Source organism: Cottoperca gobio, chromosome 21, assembly GCF_900634415.1.
Source record: "Cottoperca gobio chromosome 21, fCotGob3.1, whole genome shotgun sequence".
NCBI lineage: Eukaryota > Metazoa > Chordata > Actinopteri > Perciformes > Bovichtidae > Cottoperca > Cottoperca gobio.
This window is the reverse complement of record NC_041375.1, coordinates 1,254,938-1,275,817: the sequence shown is the minus strand read 5'-3', so window position 1 is coordinate 1,275,817 and position 20,880 is coordinate 1,254,938. Positions and strand designations below refer to the sequence as shown.

At 43.1% G+C, this 20,880-nt stretch overlaps 1 protein-coding gene across 2 annotated transcripts; it reads right to left on the bottom strand.

Annotated features, from left to right (window-relative positions):
• Positions 1 to 6,801: 6,801 nt before the first annotated feature.
• etv5a (ETS variant transcription factor 5a) lies at positions 6,802 to 20,032 on the bottom strand. Of its 2 annotated transcripts, none has more exons than XM_029459460.1 (13): positions 19,840 to 20,032; positions 17,661 to 17,819; positions 17,416 to 17,509; positions 17,124 to 17,171; positions 16,673 to 16,723; positions 14,721 to 14,844; positions 14,053 to 14,331; positions 13,170 to 13,489; positions 10,781 to 10,843; positions 10,304 to 10,372; positions 9,657 to 9,826; positions 9,465 to 9,572; positions 6,802 to 8,857 (listed from the first exon to the last, which is right to left on the bottom strand). In XM_029459460.1, the coding sequence occupies exons 2-13, from the start codon at positions 17,706 to 17,708 to the stop codon at positions 8,627 to 8,629; spliced, it is 1,605 nt and encodes a 534-aa protein (XP_029315320.1). In that variant the 5' UTR covers positions 17,709 to 17,819; positions 19,840 to 20,032; the 3' UTR covers positions 6,802 to 8,626. The 2 variants fall into 2 exon arrangements, with proteins under 2 accessions (XP_029315320.1, XP_029315321.1); XM_029459461.1 differs by having other exon boundaries at positions 9,471 to 9,572; positions 19,840 to 20,031.
• Positions 20,033 to 20,880: the final 848 nt, after the last annotated feature.

The following is a 20,880-nucleotide window of genomic DNA, read 5'->3' as shown; positions in this document are numbered from 1 at the left end:
CAGGAAAATGTTGTACCGCTTCTTGTGTTTAAACATTTAACATTTAATACATGTGGCCTCTTCTCTTTGTAGAGAAAAAGTGTTAATATTTAGTAAAGTAGGTCTCGGCTGAGTTTCTGATAAATCTACTAAAAGTATTGTTTTAATATCAGTACTGAAACTTAGGTATTGTATTGAATCTATAAGCAAAGCAACCATAACTAAACACAAATCTTATTTTGCTCCTGTATGATATTATTATAGCACAATATCACTGTCACCTCCTGCCACTGTTATATATCCAGTAATAAGCATTTTAACTCAGTTCTAATGAAGCTGTATTCTGAGACTAATTCTAATTAAATAAAGCTGTTTTGCACATTAAAAGAAAAAGCCAAATGGTATAATATTCTGTTTTGATGTAACTTAGTGACATATTACTGCCACACAAACACATAAAAAGTAAAGTCATATTTGCAATAAAAGCAAAGTCTGAGTCTCCATTCCCTGATTGTTACTGATCAACACCCCCGCGCACCACACAGATGCTGCTGTTGTGCTTCTCTCCAAACAGCCACAGGGACCAGACAATTATATAAATTTGACGTCAGCACGTTTAAAATCCAGAGGATTAAATTGAGTGACTGTATTGTTGTGCCACCGGGAAATATTCATGTCCCAATCTGATAAATCCTACATTTCATTTTGAGCAGTTTGATGTAGTTCAGCAACTTTATTGTCCGGGAGCGAAAATTCAATGTGCAGCTGAGAGTGAAAAACACATATTACAACAGCATGAATTCTCCACTCCCACACTACACCCACGATTTAGAGAAGAAGAAGGAGAGACCGAAAGAAAGAAAGATGCAGCCTGTGAAGAATTCGGTTTGTTCATCTATTGTGATCATTGAAAAGTCTTCAGGGCAGTAGATGTTTGACTGTTTTGTTTATTTTGTTAAGACAGTAAACTGGCTGGTCTGATGGTTATCTTCTGGTTCTGCACATCAACAACACGTCACCACAAAGTCCATATCACTCCAGTGCAAATGTAAACGATGTGCCTCAAATGTTTGGCTGGATTATATATAATACCAATAATAATATATAATATGAGCAGTAAGCTAAAGTATTGCAACAGCCAACACAACACATGCTGCATTTTTACAAGTTGAAGTAAGTGAGAGCTTTTAAATCCCTTCAAAACAAACTTTAACAACAATGTTCTTTCATACTTATGATTTTATTCAGTGTTTATTTACAGCGGCAATATGTCCACTTGTAGCAGTTACATTTAGTGCGAAAATAAAGTCTTTTTTTGAACAACTCTGTTCTTAAAGTTGCTATGTAAAGAAAGGTATTATATAATTATTGTGCATTATAAACTGTGCTGTGTAAGTCCATTACTGCCTCGTTGTGCATGCAGGATACCTTGGTACTACTGTTCTAACAGGACAGGTGCCCGTCCAGTAGAGGGCAGCCATGGTTAATGTAAAATCAAAATGAGCTCTCAAGAAAATCTGAAATATATTCTGATTTGTGGGTGGTGTGTGTGTGTGTGTTTGTGAGAAACCAGTTATGTAACAGAGTTTTAGGAGCAAGGTCTCACCATGGTAATTATCATTGTGCGAACACAGCGTGTTGGCCAAGTAATGTGAAAGATTTCTGCTGTTCCCTTCCCGGCAGTATGACCCCATATTTCTCAGTAACCGTAGCCAGAACAGAGTGCTTCGCTTTCTCAAACTGCAGTAGATGGAGGCTGTGTGTGTGTGTGTGTGTGTGTGTGTGTGTGTGTGTGTGTGTGTGTGTGTGTGTGTGTGTATTGACACACTGAGTGCCTGCCATGCTCTGAAGATTCAAAGCTGAAACCACATTATGTTTGAGCTGCCTTGTCTGATATCTGGATCAATAATTGACTCTGAAGCAGCCAGTGGTCGTGGGGTATGATGTATGTTGAAGGACTACCCATTTGGTACGTCCACTCTTCTCCCAGGCAGGGTTGTGTGTAAAGCACTCTGTAATAGTAAGTATTGATTGAGTGTGATGTTTATGATGCAGCCTTGTTTGTTTCATGTTTGGAGCCCTAAATCATTCCTCCAACATAGTCTGTCTGTACCTTACTGTTAGCCTTTGGCAGGTTGATGGAGTGAGTGATGGAGCGTTCCCAAAGCCTCCCTTGCTCCCGTTAAATGGATCAGGATCATTACATTGGGCTTAATCTTGACTTTGGATAGAGGAACAAGAGTCATTTTTAGCTCCAGGGATCGCAATGTCAGTCTGTCGGTCCACGACTTTGGTCCAGATGGAAATTTCTCAAAAACTATTGGATGGATTGTCGTGTAAATTTACACAGACTTGCATGCCCCCCCCCCCCCCCCCCCCCCAGAGGATGAGTTTTAAATTTAGATTATGAAACTAATGACATTCTCATCACTTTCAGCTGTACCTTGGGTTTAAGGCCTAAGATGGTGAGCGTGGTTAACATTATACGTGCTAAACATCACCACGTTATGTGAACTTTAAATCTATGTTAAATGTTTTAATTGTGCTGTCCAATCAAAAATGCTGCTGAAAGTTTAAATAAAAAGAAGCAGAAGCGTTTTATAGCTGAGTCATGTTGTGGACTTTGTCTTCCTTTAGAGGAGCGGAATATTTGTTTCACAGTTTGGACATGATGTGTTTTTTAAGATGGCGAGGTTAAGCAAAGTGCAAAGATACACATGTACTCATGGTTGTGTACCGTATCAGTATCGGACATGTGGTATCGAGCCATCCCTATTGTAAGCATGTTAGCATGCTAACAACTTTAGCATGTAGCTCAAAGTACCGCTAGACTCTTGTTAAATAAGAATGACAAAAGAAATGCCAAGTCCAATTACTCTGGATGAAGCTAGTAAGCAAACCTTCAATCGAACAAGCTAGAAAATGGACTATAGTTCAAATACTTTTCTGAAACTACTGTTTCCAATTTCACAAATGAACTTCTTTGCTCAAAGATACTGGACAAGGTGTGTATGTGACAGTGATGCATTGTTCCATCTCAATGTGACGAGAGGACTGTGGACGTCTCTTTGAGAATCAACAGCTAAGGTGTGAACATTCATATTACAATTACTACAATAATATGCATCGTTACTGTTGTTTATCACTCTGGCACTGCTCAATAAATAAAAAGGAGAAACACAGACGAATGGTTTTGTAGAAACAGTGGATTATAGGGACATAAACTGCTTGAATTTCTCCCACAATGTTGATATAAACTAACATGATGGACAATATCTCCACTATTCATAGTCAATCTAACTGCTTTTAAAGAATAACAGAAAACACAAAGAGCAGCGAGAAGCTAAAGCTTTAATAAGTAACAATTCCACATAAAAATGTCTAAATGAACTAGAATTATGTTTAAGTTTTGTTGAGTTGTTGAGTATATTGACATTATCCCAAATGTTTCCAACAATTTTCAGACCTAAATAAATCTGTTGTTCATTTGGCCGTTTGCGCATGCGTTATCGTTGCTCACCAGAAGCTGTCATAAATGGACTTTTTATCCAGTTTTAAGCTACATATTTGCGATACACTTTCTAGATCTTAGTCATTTTTATCTCTATATTTTAACCGTATGATTTTAGTCATCGGACGTCTGGATCTTAAGTTATCAGAGAAACAAGCGGAGGAAATGTTAGCCTTTAGCTCGTAGCTCCTCCTTCCTGTGTACACCGAGAAAACACATGATTTAACGCGAAATTGCTTTATTTTGTGTTTTTAATCGGCTTTAATCACCGGGTCCGTTTGTTTCGGAGAGGATGAGAACTCTATGGATAATTCGGCTCCCGGTAAAACAACTCTGAAGGACGGGCTCTTAAGTTATCAGAAAAACAAGCTGAGAAAACGTTAGCCTTTGTCCTGTGTTAAACAGGGAAACACTGATTTTTAACGTGAAACTGTTTTATTTTGTGTTTTTACCAGCTTTACTCAACGGGTCCAGTTGTTTTGGAGAGGAGGATACCTCTGTGGATAATTCGGCTCCCAGTATAAACTAATAATAATATTACTAATAATAACTAATGTTAACCAGGAGAAGCTTACTGCAATGACCAACTCCCATGATCCACTACCTCATGATGCCACCAAACTCCATCTTTTGTTATTGTTTTGATAGAGAGTGGCAGAAAATAACATATTGTGCATTTAAGTTTATTTAAAAAAATAAAAACATCTGTTATGCACACATACACACACTATGAGGGCCGGGCCCCTCCCATGAGTGCACTAAAAGGCCTTGCATAGCATTCAAAAGCACTTCGCTCTCTGAATCAATAGAAAGTTGCCTGCCAGGCTGTGTTACTGGAGAGCTCGGTGGATTTTACACTCTGTGGTCTGATAAGGCTCTGACTCAACACCAGCCAGAGTGCTGCCGGCCATCAAAACAAAGCCCGAGTGTAAAGCTTCATATATTTCATCATGCTACACATTTCAGCTCGAGACACATTCAACAACACAGTCACACTACAAGGCAGACACTGTAAAAAAGAAAGAAAGGACTACAAGCGCCTCAGGGAAGCTCTTCAAATGTTGGAAACATCTCCAATGAGTTGTGAAAACGAAACAAACATCACAAGATAGTTGAGAAACATCAAACCGCCTCAGCTAGTGTTCACACAATGATTTACTTCATACTCACCACGTGTGCTGTTCACTCCACTCCACTGTATTCATTTCACATCTTTAGAATAAGATTTTACAAGCAAAATATATGATCAGGTGGGTCATAACATGTTTATTTATTTCAAGATTGAATCAGAGGAGCAACCCCTTGTTTATAAATTAACGCGAGCACTTGAGTCCATCATGTAAGTGTGTCAGATTTACATAAACACAGACTCGTGAAGCATAAGCTCAGAGACACGGACCACTTCTCCACATCATGAAATGTTTGATCGTCTTTGAGATGCACAAGAGGTCCTCGGGCACAAAATATGGAAAACATTTAGGCACATAGATACAAATAATAATAAATTAAATAATTCAGCAACACAAAACAACAAGGACATAAGAACACACACACACAGGGGCTCTCCCTCCACTCCACACCGCACGGACACAATTAACAATAATAAAATAACGTTAGGTCAAAGGAGTGTACTTATACACTGAATATTAATACATTACAAAAACAAGCAGGTTTCAGATACACAAGCAAAGAAGTCTGGAAGTCATGGACAGAAGATTTTAGTAGGTTAGGCAAAATATTTAAACTTAAAAGTCTTAAACATTAAAGTCTCATGAAAAATCCTGAATTCAAAATGTTATATGAAACCTTCAGAATGGCTCCTTTTCCTGTTATATAAATATTATTATTATAGAATATTACTCTTTTTTATCATCAACAATTAACATGTGAGAGCATTTGAATGTTCTGGTTGGTAATGTAGAGATAATCTTCTTTTTAATGTAAATGTATTCATGTTGCATAATTAAACCAGTAGTTTAACGACATGTTGCAGTAGTTTGCTGGTACGTTCATATTTGCATAGTTATTCCTTCTTTTGACGTTAACTATTGAAAATACAAAGCATATAAGAGGAAAATAATATATATATTTGTTAAAACCAGTTCATGTTGTTCATACTGTTTAAAAACGTTGCAATTTGAAGATTGATTTAGTTGTTTAGTAAGAATACTTTTTGAAATAAACTCAATTTAGTGGCATTTTCTTGCTGAAATGTGACTTTTTTACATTATATTTGTTATAATTTCGTGTACAATTTGATCATTTCACTTTTTCTAAACAGCTTTAGTTAAGTAAATGTATAACTTTACTGTAGTAACCACCTCAAAAGGATGTATTTGGTCCCACATGAGTCTATTTACTATTCATTGTACAGGGGTTCATGTATTGAATATTTTAATATTTACGATACTCAGTGAAGTCGAAACTCGTGAATAATTCCACACAAGTCTTTTACTTTTGAAGCTGCAGGTTTGACACCAAACGGTGAATTATTTACCGATGAATCACCAGAACGTTAATGTGCAACTAATCCAGAAATATTAAAATGGGCAATAAATGTGTTCTTGTTCTCGGACGCTGCGGCACGTGTTGACCGAACACCAGATAATGTTTAACTGAACACGAGTAGCACTGTTCTGTACTTGTTTTACCAGATCTAGGATTTAATTATGCATATCTTTTTATTTATGTCAATTGTTTATTACTTGGACCCCACGATGAACAGTGGTTTCTGCTGTAAGAACTCAAAGAGATTTAAGACGTTTTAATGCCACTCTGCATTAAACTACCCACAAAGTCCCCACAATAAGACTCCAGATCTGCGTGACATTGATTCAAGAGGCATTTAGTAATTCATTCACTTATTTTTTAAATAGATGTTACCAGTTATTTACTTTATTATATCATTTTAGAAACAAAACTAAGCCTAAAAGATTGATTAAAGACATTTTAATACCAACTAAAGTCTTATGTTTATATTAATGAACTCAATGATTTAAGGATCAACCTGCGAGTAACGCTAACCTCACTGTAAACTAAACATGGTCATGAGGATTAAAATAATAATCGATTGTACAAACGCTCACTTTAATGAGCTTAAGCACTAATGGGTGTTAAGAGACGGACGTGGGAGTGTTCTCCTCGTACACAGATCAGCAGACTGAAGGAGAGAAATCATTTACCCAGAAATGTAGAGGAGCATGTGATTTAGAAATCAGCCAGGTCAAGCAGTGACTGCCAGACCACAGCAGCCAGTCAGCTGACTGGGGGGGGGGGGGGTCAATGATGAAACACACCAGGGCTGCAGGCAATGAAGCATAAAGGACCGTTTATTGTACCCAGTACAGATTATCATAAACTCAGCAGTGTAAGAAACACATTGTGAGGGGAGGGGATTGAAGCCTATACAAAGTGCAGACAATCCCTGTGCCCGGGGTGGATCCCATGATATAATGTGTGTGTCTTCACCGTGGCCTTTGGTGGAACCACACACACACACACACACACACACACACACACACACACACACACACACACACACACACACACACACACACACACACACACACACACACACACACACACACACACACACACACACACACACACACACACACACACACACGTTCTCCAACCGTCAGGCCTCTTAAAGAAACAGTCTGCAGAAGTAGCATCGTAAAGGATTTTTTTTGTCTGTTTTTTTAGAAAGGTACATGTCTATTAGAGCCAGAACTATACAGCTTATACATTAAAATCAAAACAAATGCAGCCTTATAGCAAAAATATATACTTTATATACGTTTGTCTTCGCCCTCCCCCCATATTCAGAAACATAGAGAATGAACACACACACACAAAAAAAATAAATGCAGAGAATATCACAAATATCTTCTTTGTCCAAAGACAGGAAAGCGATATGTTAGAGGACACAGTGTCGACTGATTACACCATGCAGAGAGAACGTCTCCTGTTGACCACGTGTGACTGGCAGAGCGGCGTCCTAAAGAAGAACGCCGCCCCTTCAACGCTTCTTTTTTGTTTGCATGCAACATCCTGATGCTCCTGCCATACTGGTGCATCAGAGTAACGAGTACACTGCCAAGGAAAACATTAAGCACCCAGACAGAAATACAAAAACAAAACAAAACAAGGAGCAACGTGACCATTTATCATACTTAATATTATGAATGATCAGCGCCTCTGGGAATATGTACTTGTGTTATGCATCCCTTTTGAAATGGAGGAGATGGAGTGCTAATCAGCTCGAAAGCGTGGAGCCATAAAAAGGACCCAGCAGTGATGCGACATGAGGAGTGTACTGTATAGACTGTGGGCTCCACCGCGCGGGGGGGGGCGTCTCTAAAGGGAAGCAGATACAATCTGTTACACGGGCAGAACCATTAAAGAACATTTACACCAGAGCAGCCCGACCAACTAGCCTGAAATACAGCAACGCCCCAGAAACCTGAGAGGTGGGGGTCTCTACAGAACAGCTGTTCCAAACACTAAAGTATTTCTATCTACACAAAACAAACTGGGGGGTTAGAATGTGGTATGTTTTTGTCAATCCGTCTTTTGCAAATTAAAGCCCTTTCACGGATCTTGTAGTTCAGATGTGGCGACATGAAAATGGGGAGGGGGGGCCCAAAAAAGGCAACGATAGAATAGTGCTGCATTTAGAATATCTCATTATTATTATTATTATTAATTATTTTTACTGTTACTCGATTGTTTTTAAGAAAAGCAGATTGCCACAAACTCTTGTCTTGTACAAAGTTTCTTCAGGTCGTCAGTTCTTTTTTTTTTTTTTAAAGATGGCGCCGCGTGGCCTCGCTTTTGTTTGGTCTCCATAGCAACAGCAGTGCAGTTCACCCTGGTTTTACAACCTCTCTCTGTGTCGCATATAAAAAGGGCGCAGAAGAAGAGCGTTCCCCTCGTTCCTTCTCAGCTTGGGAGCTTTTGAGTTTTATGAAGGTTTTCCAGGGAGCGGGAGAGGAAACCATGAAGGAGCGGAGAGCCGGGGTTTTCCTTCCAAGCGACTCAGCAATTCCAGCGTTGGATCTTTCTTTGTCGAGAGACGTCGGGAGTGTTTGCGTGTACATGTGTGTTTTGTGCGTCAGGACCTCCCGCTGCCCGTTAGTAGCCGTAGCCGTCTGGGAAGGGCAAGCCTGCCACACACTGCTCCCCGGCGTCCAGCAGGTAGGGAGCCGCGTCCTCGTAGTGCGTGAGGGGCACCGTGTCCTCGTCCAGCCCCGGCAGGCTGTCCGGGTCCACCTTCAGGTTGGGCCTCTGGTTGTCGGGGAAGGCCATGGAGAAGAGAGCCTCGGGGTCGCACACAAACTTGTACACGTACCTCTCACCGGCCACCTGAGAGACGAGACAAAAGTCTCATTAGGTCACATACGAAACACGCAGATTAAAACTTGATGCACGCAGAACATCAGATTTATAAATGTGTCATGTCCTGTACAGGCTGATCGGTACCGTCGGATTCTAAGACCGAGACGCCCTCCACTTGTTGAGAATCAACTTAAGACCAGTGAAAAGTTTCTTCTTTGAGTCTGCAAACCCTTAAAATTAAGAGTTTAATACACATATATATATCTTCTGTTTAATAGAAGAGATGTTCACTCACAACAAGCTTATTATAATAATAATAATAATAATAATAATAATAATAATAATGGTAATAATAATAATAGTAATAATAATAATAATAATAATAATGATAATAATAATAATAATAATAATAATAACTTAGAGCTTTAATTGTTTTTATTGTATTTTAGTTTCGACTTTTTGATTAGATTTTTCTAGTTTCCACTTAGTTTCAGCATTACTGCCTCAGAGCCCCCCCCCCCCATGGTTGTAATCAAATACACCACCTCGACTATGTTGGCCCCCCCCCCCCATGCAGCACGAAGTCGCCGAGGGAAGAGGGTGACGGGAGAGAACGGAAAAGGGGTGAACGTGCCTTTACCTTCTGCATGATGCCCTTCTCGTAGTAGTAGCGCAGCGAGCGGCTCAGCTTGTCGTAGTTCATGGCCGGTCTGTTCTTCTGGATGCCCCAGCGACGAGCCACCTGAGGAACCACAGAGACGTTACTACAAGCTGTCGGGACGGGACAGAAGACGCGAGTGCAGCCGTGTGGACGGCGGGGACCGACCTCCTCGGGCTCAATGAGTTTGAACTCCATGCCGCGACCGGTCCAGGCTATGAAGTGTCCGTTGACGGGGTCGTCCAGTAATGTGACCAGGAACTGCCAGAGCTGCAGGGAGCCCCGGCGCTGGTAGGGAGGGCCGTCACGATACACAGAGGGCTCCTGTTTCACTTTACCTGCGAGAGGAAGAGAGGGAGACAAAGTGTCAGTGAGTGTACTCCACCACCACAGTGTGGTGAGACATTCCTGCCAGATGGTGACTGAAGTGGACTCGCTGTTCATTATGCACCGTGAGCCAAACGGACTGGACACAGAACACCAACGTGGACCAACAGTACCCTGCTGCAGGTTTATACACAGAAGGTCTGTGCTCCGTCAGCCGGGTAACAAAAGTCTACTGGCTCAAGTTTCATCACACCTTCCATTGCCAGCATCTGTGCTGCATTCATGGGGTGTAGGAATAATCGGAAAAATGAGCTTCCGACTGGGAATATTCACGTGAACGGCCCTCAAGTTGGAACAACTACTTGGAAACACTCTGAGCAACAAAATACAACTTCATCTCCACATTAAGACTTCAAGCTCGCACCGACGTCGGGCGAGCGACTTCCTAACTCGGGAGACAAGGTCTGCTATTCTAGTTGAATTCTTACCTTCTAATCTCTCGGGGACCACACAGGTGTCGTCGAAGTACAGCTGAGGATCTCTGTCGAAGGAGAAGCCTGCAATTGACAAAAATGAAAAGAAATGCAACATAAATGGGATGAAGGTGGGAGAGCAGCGCGAGCGTGGGAAACGGGTGTTCAGCTGTGACATGAAAAGGCCTCTGACCACATTCAACCCAGAGACCCAAACTGCATGCAAAGCAACAGAGCCGGGCAGCGTCCCAACAGCGGGAGCTTGCATTGTGCCAACTGCTGAGAAATGTAGTGCGTGTGTGGAGCAGCTACACACCATTCATTGATAGATTCACTTCCCCCTTGAGCTGTCATTCAAACGCTGCTGACCAGCTATTCTCTCACCCAGCTGTGTGTGTGCGCGTGTGTGTTCAGGGTCACGGACGACGGGCTTCACTAATTGAATAATTCTGAGACATAAAAAGACGAAAGCAGACAATAATCTGAACTTACTCTCGTGGTTATTTTGGTAGAAGCTCCCCGCTCTCCCAAACGATGACTGACAGTTGGGCACTTCTGTGAACAAAAGAAGATGGAAGTGTAAATATAGACCAGAGACGTCCTCGCTGTCATATCAAATGTGCAATGCATCAAAGTCCACCTCGCAGCTGACGGATGTATTTGGATCTCTGCCACCGTGCACAAAGAGACACCGCTTTGATACTTATCTGCCGTTTGCTCCGATAGAGGAGACGTTCAGTGCATCGGTGTGTTAAGTCACATTTATAAATACACAGCATGGGAATACAAAGGTCACAACACACGGTGGCTGCTGGGGATGCTATGTGGCGCGCTGACGAGAATATATATATATATATATTTAAAGTATTGTAATTAATTAACGTACAAAACACACAATTAATGTGCTCTGCTCAAAGCCTCCAGACAGACTGAAACAATACAGTAATTATCCCGTCACTGCTGCTCTTATTTACACCCATTCTCCGTTTACGCAGCGAGACCTTATGAGTTATTATCGCTTTATTTAAGATCATTTGTTCTCACTGTCCTGTGACGCAGTACAAACGTTTGTTTCTTCATAAGAAATGAAAGTTGTTTTAGTGCCACTGTAAGAGTCTTAAACACGTCTCGATGATTCTCTGGATCATCAAGACATAAAACTTTAACACAGTCCCGTGCATAGTGGCTGCTTCTCTGGCCGACCAATGACCAGCTGCAGCTCCAACAGCTGGGCACACACACACACACACACACACACACACACACACACACACACACACACACACACACACACACACACACACACACACACACACACACACACACACACACACACACACACACACACACACACACACACACACACACACACACACACACACACACACACACACACTAAAGCCCAGATCACTGTAGTACACTGCACAGCACACAACATCCCCCGCATGTCCACCAAGCCTTTAAATAAGATTAGCAGCACGGTTGCTGTATTAAATCTCAATGACAATCGAGTTACACCAGTCCTCCCCCCCGAGGGGGTCAAGGCCTGTCTTCCGTTTGCAGTCTCTGCAGTGCGTACCCCCCTCCCCATCTATTACTCTGCTTCCTGTCTGCTGATAAGACAACCAGACATCAATCTTGAGCAAGTGTTTCCTTAAGTCTCCGTCTCCTCTTGTCCTCACTTAAGGAAAGAGTCTGCAGGAAGTAATTGTTATTGCCAAGTCTTCTCAAGCAGGAGAGACGAGAGGGATAAGAAGAGACGCGTCTTCTGTGCGATGCGATGCGATGCATGGATTCAAATGATAATGAGGGCTGTCGTCGACTGAAGACTTAGTCGACTCATCGATGTGTAAAGCTCAGTCTCTCCACAGAGAATCAGAAGCATCACGTTAAATCTTACGTTCGCAAGAGAAACGCTTTTAAACTGAGCAAAGAGTGATACGCTTCAGTGTTTTGTGCTGCTGTGTGGACGTCCTGCAGCACTGGATTAAATGTGTGATAGTTCTCCTGCTAAGATGTGTTTGCAGACAGCAGATCCCACTGTTCTGATGCAGAAACAACTTCTTTCACTCAGAGTTGATGCGTTATGGTTCTTTATACCACCACCAACAAACTCAACTGTAACTCCTGTATCTCCATACGCAGCCCTGGTGTCAACATGTTCCACGTTGGCGAACCCTTCTGTGACGTGGGTATTTAAAAGGCCATAAGAAGCTAAGAGGATTTGTTGTTACGTCACGGACCGGCCTGCCGGGAGAAGGAATGAGAGGATATACGAGCGCGAGTGAGAAAAGATTAAAACTTGCAGAGTTTCAGGAAAAAAAGGATGTAGAGACAACAGCTGGGTGTGTGTGGGCGTTCGGATCAAACAAGGCGGCTTGTTTGATTTAAACCCAGCGAGTAAACAGCGTCTCTGCTGTGACTGAGAGGAGACGACCGGCACCGCTTGGCCTCTTTATGTATTCTGTCAAAGCAAGTGATGATTTCAAGGCTCTGACGACGGACTGGCTGCAGGTCACTAAGTCCTCTGAGGGCACTGGCCTAGATCTATTCCAGGTAGGCTCAGTGAAGAGGTCCTCTGCACCTGGCTGGATGACCCATTTACTTTTTGCCCTTGGAGGCTTAGGCTGAGATAAAAGTCCCACTTGTGCTTCACTGCCATGACTCTGGAGGAGCGACGCAGATTAGGCCTTAAGGGGAGTGTGTGTGAGAACTGAGCGCCCCGGCCTCTGCTGCATGCTAAAACTCACAGGCGTGCGTTAGTGCCCAGAACAAACACGGCAAGGCACATTCCTCGCCCTCCGCCCGCTCTACTCTCACACAGCAAGCGAGAGATGTGCAGGAGGCTCCACGGGGACAACAACCGCTCTGCTCTACTCACCAGAATCAAAGCAGTAGTCACGAGGCTCCTGCTTGATGGCCATGGGGTGGAAAGCAGCCTGGCGCGGAGGGCCCGGGGGCACGCCGGGGGGCCCCATGGTGGGGACGCCCTGCTCTGTGTATCGTGGGTCGATGAGCTCTTGCTTGAAACCCTGCGGGGGCACAGCTACCAGCGGCTCTGACATCTGCCGGTGATACGGCGGCCGGCCGTCACGCGGCAGACTGCTGCTGCTGCTGGGAGGCTGCGGCAAGAACTGCGGGCGCCCTTGACTCTCTGATGGGGGAAACGGTAGACATGGCTCCGACATCTGCCGCTGGAACCTAAAAGACGGAGGGGAAAGAGGCGAGACAAGCAGATGAGGTCTCTTTTCAGAAACGCAGCTCGCAAAGACACTAAATTAAACAGTAATGCACCAAATTAGCACGTAAACGTGGGGAACACGCTAACGATAGGGAACACGCTAACGATAGGGAACACGCTAACGATAGGGAACACGCTAACGATAGGGAACACGCTAACGATAGGGAACTCAGGAGACAAGAGTTCTGGGGTGTCGCATGAACATGTCATCACTTCTTTTGTTTACACTCAACCAGAGATGCTGAGACAAACTAACAAAGACGGTTCTGAAGAGTTTAAAATGTGTGTTTTTATATATATATATATATATATATATACATATACATATATATATATATATATATATATATATTTTTTTTTTCACTTCAACGTGCGTCTCATAGCATCCCGCTGATTAACACCCTGCTGCAGTCACAACGCCCCCCCTGAAGTCAGAAGTCAGATGTAAGTGGGCTTCCTGTCCAGGGGGAACGGAGCTTAAGAGGAATGAACTGGATTAAGAGGTTCCACTCTGAGTGCTCACCTGTGCTCAGGTGAGAAGTTGTTGGCATCCTGGTTGATGGGTGCACAGGGCACGGCGAAGGGCGGGCTGTGGCCGTGGCCGGGGAGCGCTTGCTGGTGGGGGGAGCCCGCGCTCGCCGATATCGGCTGCTGTACGTGCACTGGACGTGGCCCTGCCGTCGGATTGGCTACGTGGGGGTGAGGAGAGGGGGTGTGCTCGCTGGCGGGGCCGCAAGGAGAGACCGGTGTTGAGGGGGGGGTTAATGGCTTGAACCCGGGAGAGGGCTTCCCGTCACAGGCACTGTGGAGGAAGAGACGATGTCATCATCACGCTGTGCAGAGGTCACGCTCAGGGCAGGAGTAATACAATTAATAATAAGAAACTTTATTTATTAAGCAGCGTTCACACAGCAGGAGTTCAAAGTGAAGAATAAAAACATTCACATATAATAATATAAACTAAAAGAGCAGCGAGCTAAAGCTTTAAAGCTCGTATAGTTTGAGGAACTTCAGTGTTCGGTTGCGTCGTTGCTGCAGATATTGTGGGATTTTGTTTGCATTTAAAAATCCTGCAGTCGAGGATCGAAGAGGCCGCGAAGGATCATAAAGGCCCGTCCCAAACCGCCACGAGCCTCGTTAAAGAACTTTAAAACCCATCCTCGCAGACACGGGGGGCAGCGCACGACATACCTGTAGCTGTAAAGGCACTTCTCTCCGTAGGGCATGGGACTCCTGTCCTGGCGACAGGGAGAAAACTCTTTGGAGGGAGTCAGCTCTCGCTTGATCTTGGCCGGTGGCGGGCCATGAAACATCACTGGACGAGGAGACAAGAGGAGACGGGAGGAGACGAGAGGAGACGAGGAGACGAGAGGAGACGAGGAGACAAGAGGAGACAAGGAATTGAGTGCATGAGATAAACTCCAGATTTCACCTAATTGAAGCCATAAACAGAAGTGCAGCAGTTATCTTAACCACATTTGGAGTTGATGGATAAATGGACGTATGGACGACGTCTGTGTATTCCCTCGACTGACACACACTGACACACACACACACAAACAATTTATCATCCGCCCTAATGACGGCCGACTCAGGGCTCTGAAAACATCCATCCATCCATCCACCGCTGCTAGGTAGCGCGATACTAACTGCACTACACACACAAAAGCTATCAAACTCCTCGTCTGACTCCCATTAGGGCACGCCAATACCAATGCCCATGAATCAGTGTGGCTGTAATCTAATGGCGGTGAATGATTTTCTTCTCCCGCGCTGTAACCATTAGACAGTAGCTGCAGCTTTCTGCGTATCGGCTGCAGTTTCCGGAGCGCCACATAATAGCCAGGCAGAAACTGGATCCATTGGCACAGAGGAGCGTGGGGGGGGGGGGGGGGGGGGCATGCGAGCGCCGCTGTGTGCGCTGTGAAACCTAATGACTCCTCACACTGAGAGAAAAGTAAGTAATGAGGAGATTAGGCATCTTTTCTTACTCTGGTGGGACGGGCAGCCGGTCACTGTCCTGCAACAGATTCATCGTTAAAGGATATTTCTCTTGCAGAAAGTTGTTGTGTTCAGCCTCTCACATACTCCTGTTGTTTTATATCTGTTGTTTTATATCTGATTAAAGTCAATATCTTTGGGTTTTGGACAAACAAAAAGAAATCACTTTGAGAAACTGGGACAAACAAAGTAAACGATAAAACTTTTACACAGTTCAACTGGGGTCAGTGAAACAACGCTTCACCCCATGTGATGTCCTGCTGACTGAGGCAAGTGCCAAACTCTCTCTCTCTCTCTCTCTCTCTCACACACACTCACACACACACACACACACACACACACACACACACACACACACACACACACACACTATAAAAACACATATCAAGCATGTCAATGCATCAACCTCAATAATCTGTTGCAGCGCTCGAGGCCGGCGGTCAGTTTGCAGCTCGTCCTGCCACATTAACCAAGCTTGTAAAACGGCAGCAACCACACCCTGTCTCCTCCTACGCATCAGATGCACATGCACTCAGAAAGACGGAGGAGGTGGGGGGGATAAAATGCGCCATTGGGCAGAATTCAAACACATCCCTGAGCTGCAGCCTGACGCTGTGCCGCCAGGTTTTGGGGGTGCGAGTTGTGTGGCGCTCTGAAGCTGCCCTATCCTCTGGAATCTAGCCCACTGCAGCAGCAGGGCCTGAGTGCGGGAAAGTGTGAAATCAGATTAGGAGCTTGGCTCATGTGATGCCCCATGCCAATCGGCTGATTAAACTCAAAATGGAGGAGAGGGGGGGAGGAGAGGGAGCAGCCTTTCCCAGAGCTGTGTTTTGAAGACGAAGAATTGTGTGTTTGTTCTCGGCCTGACGAAGAAATTTCGATAAAAGAGAGGTGACCTGGGCGCCTGGTCGGGGACAGCACTTTGAGTACAAGTACCCAATGTGGGGGAGGTTTCTGATGCAGCGCTGCGGAAATAGTTTTTTTTTTAGCTCGATTTGCCTCTGAAGTTTGAATCTTTGCCAAAAATCAGACAAGAACCAGGCTGAGCTCTCTCACACACACACACACACACACACACACACACACACACACACACACACACACACACACACACACACGAAGAATAAGAATTGGGTACTCACAGCTCTCCGACTGGAAATCTGGGACAAACTGTTCGTCATCGGGCACCTGGGCTGTGGAGCGAAGGAGAAGGTCGAACATGTGAGACTCAAACTACAGCCAACGTCGTTTACGTGCCCAGAAAAGGTGAAAACAAACAACATGATCTTCTGGAAACTGGCTTATTAAAAAAAAGAGAAAGAATGCAACAGAAAAACAAACGTGGCGTTGGTTGGTCAGCAGCTTCTCTGGACTTCGCTCTTCTTGCATCAATCGCTAACACACTCAAAAACAATGTCACACTCTCATGGAGGTAATCTTTAATCTCAACACCTTCATCCTGTTCACCATTTAGAACACAGGTAAGAAACGTGTCCTCAGTGAAACACAAACTAAATAATCCCACTGGATTACTCGATAGAGGAGATTGAAATGTATAAAACAATAACTAATAATAAAACGAACAGAACTCACCTTCTGCGATCCAGATCTCCTGCAGCTGACTGAGGTCTTGGAAGAGTTCTGAGAATAAAGAAGATAAAGAGAGTAATGACATGTTAATGACATGTAGTTGTTGCTATGGCTGCAGATTAAAGATTATTCTCACTGTCGATTAATCGATTGGTTGTTTAATGTCAGAGGAGTAAAGAAACTATAGAATATTCACATTTAAGGAGCTGGAATCAGAAATGTTTTACTGTAAAATACTTTAGTAGATAGTAGATATATATATATATATATATATATATGCACTGAGAAGCGTTACCTTCTGTGTCCTGGGCGAGCTCTGTGTCCACAAACTTCCTTTTCCTGTCGCTCAGAGGCCTGCTGTGAGACGCTTCCTCCACGTGAGACTTGTGCTGTTGGGACGAGAAGATGAAGAACTGTCAGAGCATCACAAACACCGTGCAGGTGGAAGTGTATATTAAATGTACAGTGAGCTGTGGTGACCACCAGGAGGTCCATCCACAACCTGCAGATGATGTGTGAGGCTGGCATGTGTCCACTTACACTGGGTGGGACCATAAATGGGACTTGCTGGTCATAGAATCCGTCCATGTTATCTGGTTGATTTGGGGGAGGGAGAGGGGGGGGGGGGGGGTTCAATATTTGGGGGGAGGGGGAGGTGTTCGCTTTAAAGCGACAGCGCCCGGGTCACTTTGTGGGTCACTGGAAAACACAAGATAACACAAGCAAGGAGTCACAAAACTGCTCTGTTGTAAGAATGTACGTTTGTGAATCGATTAACTTCCAAAAATGTTATTTTCCGCTGCAAAAGAAGCTAAATATTGCTTTTTAAAAATTATTATTATTTATTTTAAATCACACAATTTAAAGGTTTTGATTTTATTTTGTGTAGAATTCATTTCTGATTTTTTTTAAATATAAAAACGCAGCAAATTTAAGTTTCTGAATTTTATTTATGGAAACATTTTCATTTATTTTTATTGTGGAAGTCACTGAGAAATACTCAAACCTTTAGTAAAAATAGTTTATCTGTGCACGTTTAGAATTAATAAATGTTATTTTACATCTTTGTACGTTGACATTATTGCAATAAGTTGATAAACATTTGTCAAATATAAAAACTCCCTGTGCTCTGCCAGCATTTTCCACATGTCTGTATCAGAGCACAGCGGACTGGAGCAGATCTGGAGTCAGCTGCTCGATGTTCTGGATCATCAAATAAGAGACTGAAAGATTCACAGCTTCGACTGTAGATATCATTTGTGTGTTGTGATTCACCTATATTGTCATTTTAGAGGCCAAACTGTGCTTCATTATTGTGTTATGTGTCTATATAGCAGCACACCTGGTCCTCCACCATCTTCTTCCAGCCCGTTATTTAACCAACAAACAGCTCTTTGAACCGGGCCATGCCGAGCGAGAGATGTAAACACACGGCGCTTTTAATACACTTATATAAGAAACACTCACTGCCATCTGTGGGACTACTTTCCACTATAGTCAGCTTGGAAACGAGGAGGAAAAAGACCTAAAAAGAGTGATTCTATGGTCTGTGGCGTGCACTACAATGCAAAAAAGATATAAAAGGATAGAAATAGAGCTGATAGAGGCTGCTGCTGGGGGTAATACTGGAGCTACAACTTGGAGCACTTGCACTCCCCTAAAGAAAACCTCCACTTCCCTTCAAACAATAAGGTTAAACCAGTAGATCTGCTCTGTGCTCTCAGATGTCCCTGAGCCGTGACATGACTCACTCCATCTCCTGTTAATGGATGATGAATACAGGATCGCTGCAGGGCAATAATTACACATTACACTTATAACATTAGGACCCACTGTACTTTTCTCCATGTGGAGCGGTTGATCATAGGGTTATAGCACATTACTAAAGAGTAGGAAGTCATTCATTTGAATAGTTAAAGAGGGAAGAATTCAACAGCAAGATTGAAGACTTTGAATATTACAATCAGAGGCAAAAAGTTACTTTATTAAGAAGAAAAACTACAGTTATGATCTATTTAAGATATACGACAGCCAACCACTAGATTATAATTAGATTAAAACCCAGGAACATGTCCGTAAACGCACCAACAACGAGACAAAGTTTCCCCCACAGCTGCTCTATAGTTTCCACTTCAGCTTCACGCACATCGCCGTATGAAAGAAAAAGTAAACACACAAACTCAGATACTCCGTAACCCCCACTAACTCCCATCACTGCGCCAACATGTCAAAATAACATCATTTTCAGTGGAAGTTCTGCGGTGCAGCCGAGGCTGGGGGGCCGCCGCTGGGGGACGAAGATCATCGACTCCCCCTGCCTGCCTGCCCCCCCCCTCTACACCTCCTTCTCCCCGCCCTTCCCCCACCCATCCCTCCCTTGTTTTTCTCAATGAAGTGAAACTCGACCCGTATGGAAACAGAGGAAAGAAAAAACCGGCCCGTCCATTCATAAAATAAATAAAGAAATCACAAACAGTCGCGTGCCCAACATCCCCGCAGATAAACTGAGCGCCGATTAAACACACGCTAGATTTAAACACGACATACAACTAAACATGTACACAGATCCGATCCGATATAAAACGGTTGACAAAGTAAATGTCTTTAAATGGGATGGCGTTGAATCGTGTGTAGTGTAAAAGAGCGTTAGAAAAAAAAATCTAGCCAAAACACGGCTTCATAAAAGCAAGTTTTAGCAGGAATACATATTGCAGCTTACCTTGTCTGTGTTTATAGACGTCCTCTATATCGAAATAATGCGGTATTATTATCCACAAATACAAAAACAACGTGTCGATAGTCGTGTAATCGCCTGCGCACTGACAAACCGATGTTCCTCCTTCGACTCACAAAACTTGACTGAGCTTTTCGTTAATGGCCCGGTCGGTTTTCCCCTGGGCTCGAGCGGCACGCAGAGACCTGCGCTGATTGGTGGATCAAACCTGTCCGTCAAGTGAAGTAGCCAATAGCGTCGCCGGAGCTAATGAATTATGTACGAGGTTTGGTTCGGCCAATCACAACGCGGCAGTAGCCTATTTTTATGAATGGCTGGATTTCATTCACATTTTTTTCAACAATCAATGCCAAGATGTGTTTTTTTAAAGGGCCAGCTGCGGTGGAAATATACTAAAGATCGACACATACAGACGCTGCTGTATCAACGTCAGTCTCAACACTTTCCTTCACTCTATGATAGATTATTAAATAGTGAGAACAAATTGAATTGAAGCCGTGACACACTGTACCATATTTAAAGTTAATTTAAACTGCGTAGTAAAGCAAGTGACGCAAATGGCTGAGGAATAAAATAAATAACAAAGAAGAAGTTAATGATAGAAAAGAATGGATCAAGTGAAATAGTTTAAATGTTATATATCACCTGCATCTAAAATACCAATTATCAAGCGTTACTGGCCTTGTTTAAATATTTACATTTAGTTTGTTCACTGTCTTTTAATAAACAATCGGGTACTATGTATTTACCTATAAATAAATATAATTACCTTCCATCAACAGTTACATTTGCACACAATCTGATTAGTTTAATTCAAGAGGTGAAAAGGCAATGATGAGGTTAGTAAATCTGTTGCCAGAGGACAATAATTAACTACGGTGAAAAGTTTCTATTTCTTTTTATAATTTGGATTTAACACATTTTATTTATTAATTTTAACCGTTCATTCACCGTATGTATTTTTCTGTATATTTTATTTCCCAACATTAAGGTTTAAATCCTTGAGAGGAAATCCTAAATCCCCTA

Bases quoted from the DNA above. Each gene is read 5' to 3' on its own strand.
- etv5a (XM_029459460.1), bottom strand. From the start codon at position 17,708: ATGGACGGATTCTATGACCAGCAAGTCCCATTTATGGTCCCACCCAGT. The intron at 16,724-17,123 runs GTGAGTTCTGTT...TTCGCTCCACAG, and splicing joins GGAGATCTGGATCGCAGAAG to CCCAGGTGCCCGATGACGAA. The intron at 8,858-9,464 runs GCACGTTCACCC...CTCGTCTCTCAG, and splicing joins GCATCATGCAGAAGGTAAAG to GTGGCCGGTGAGAGGTACGT.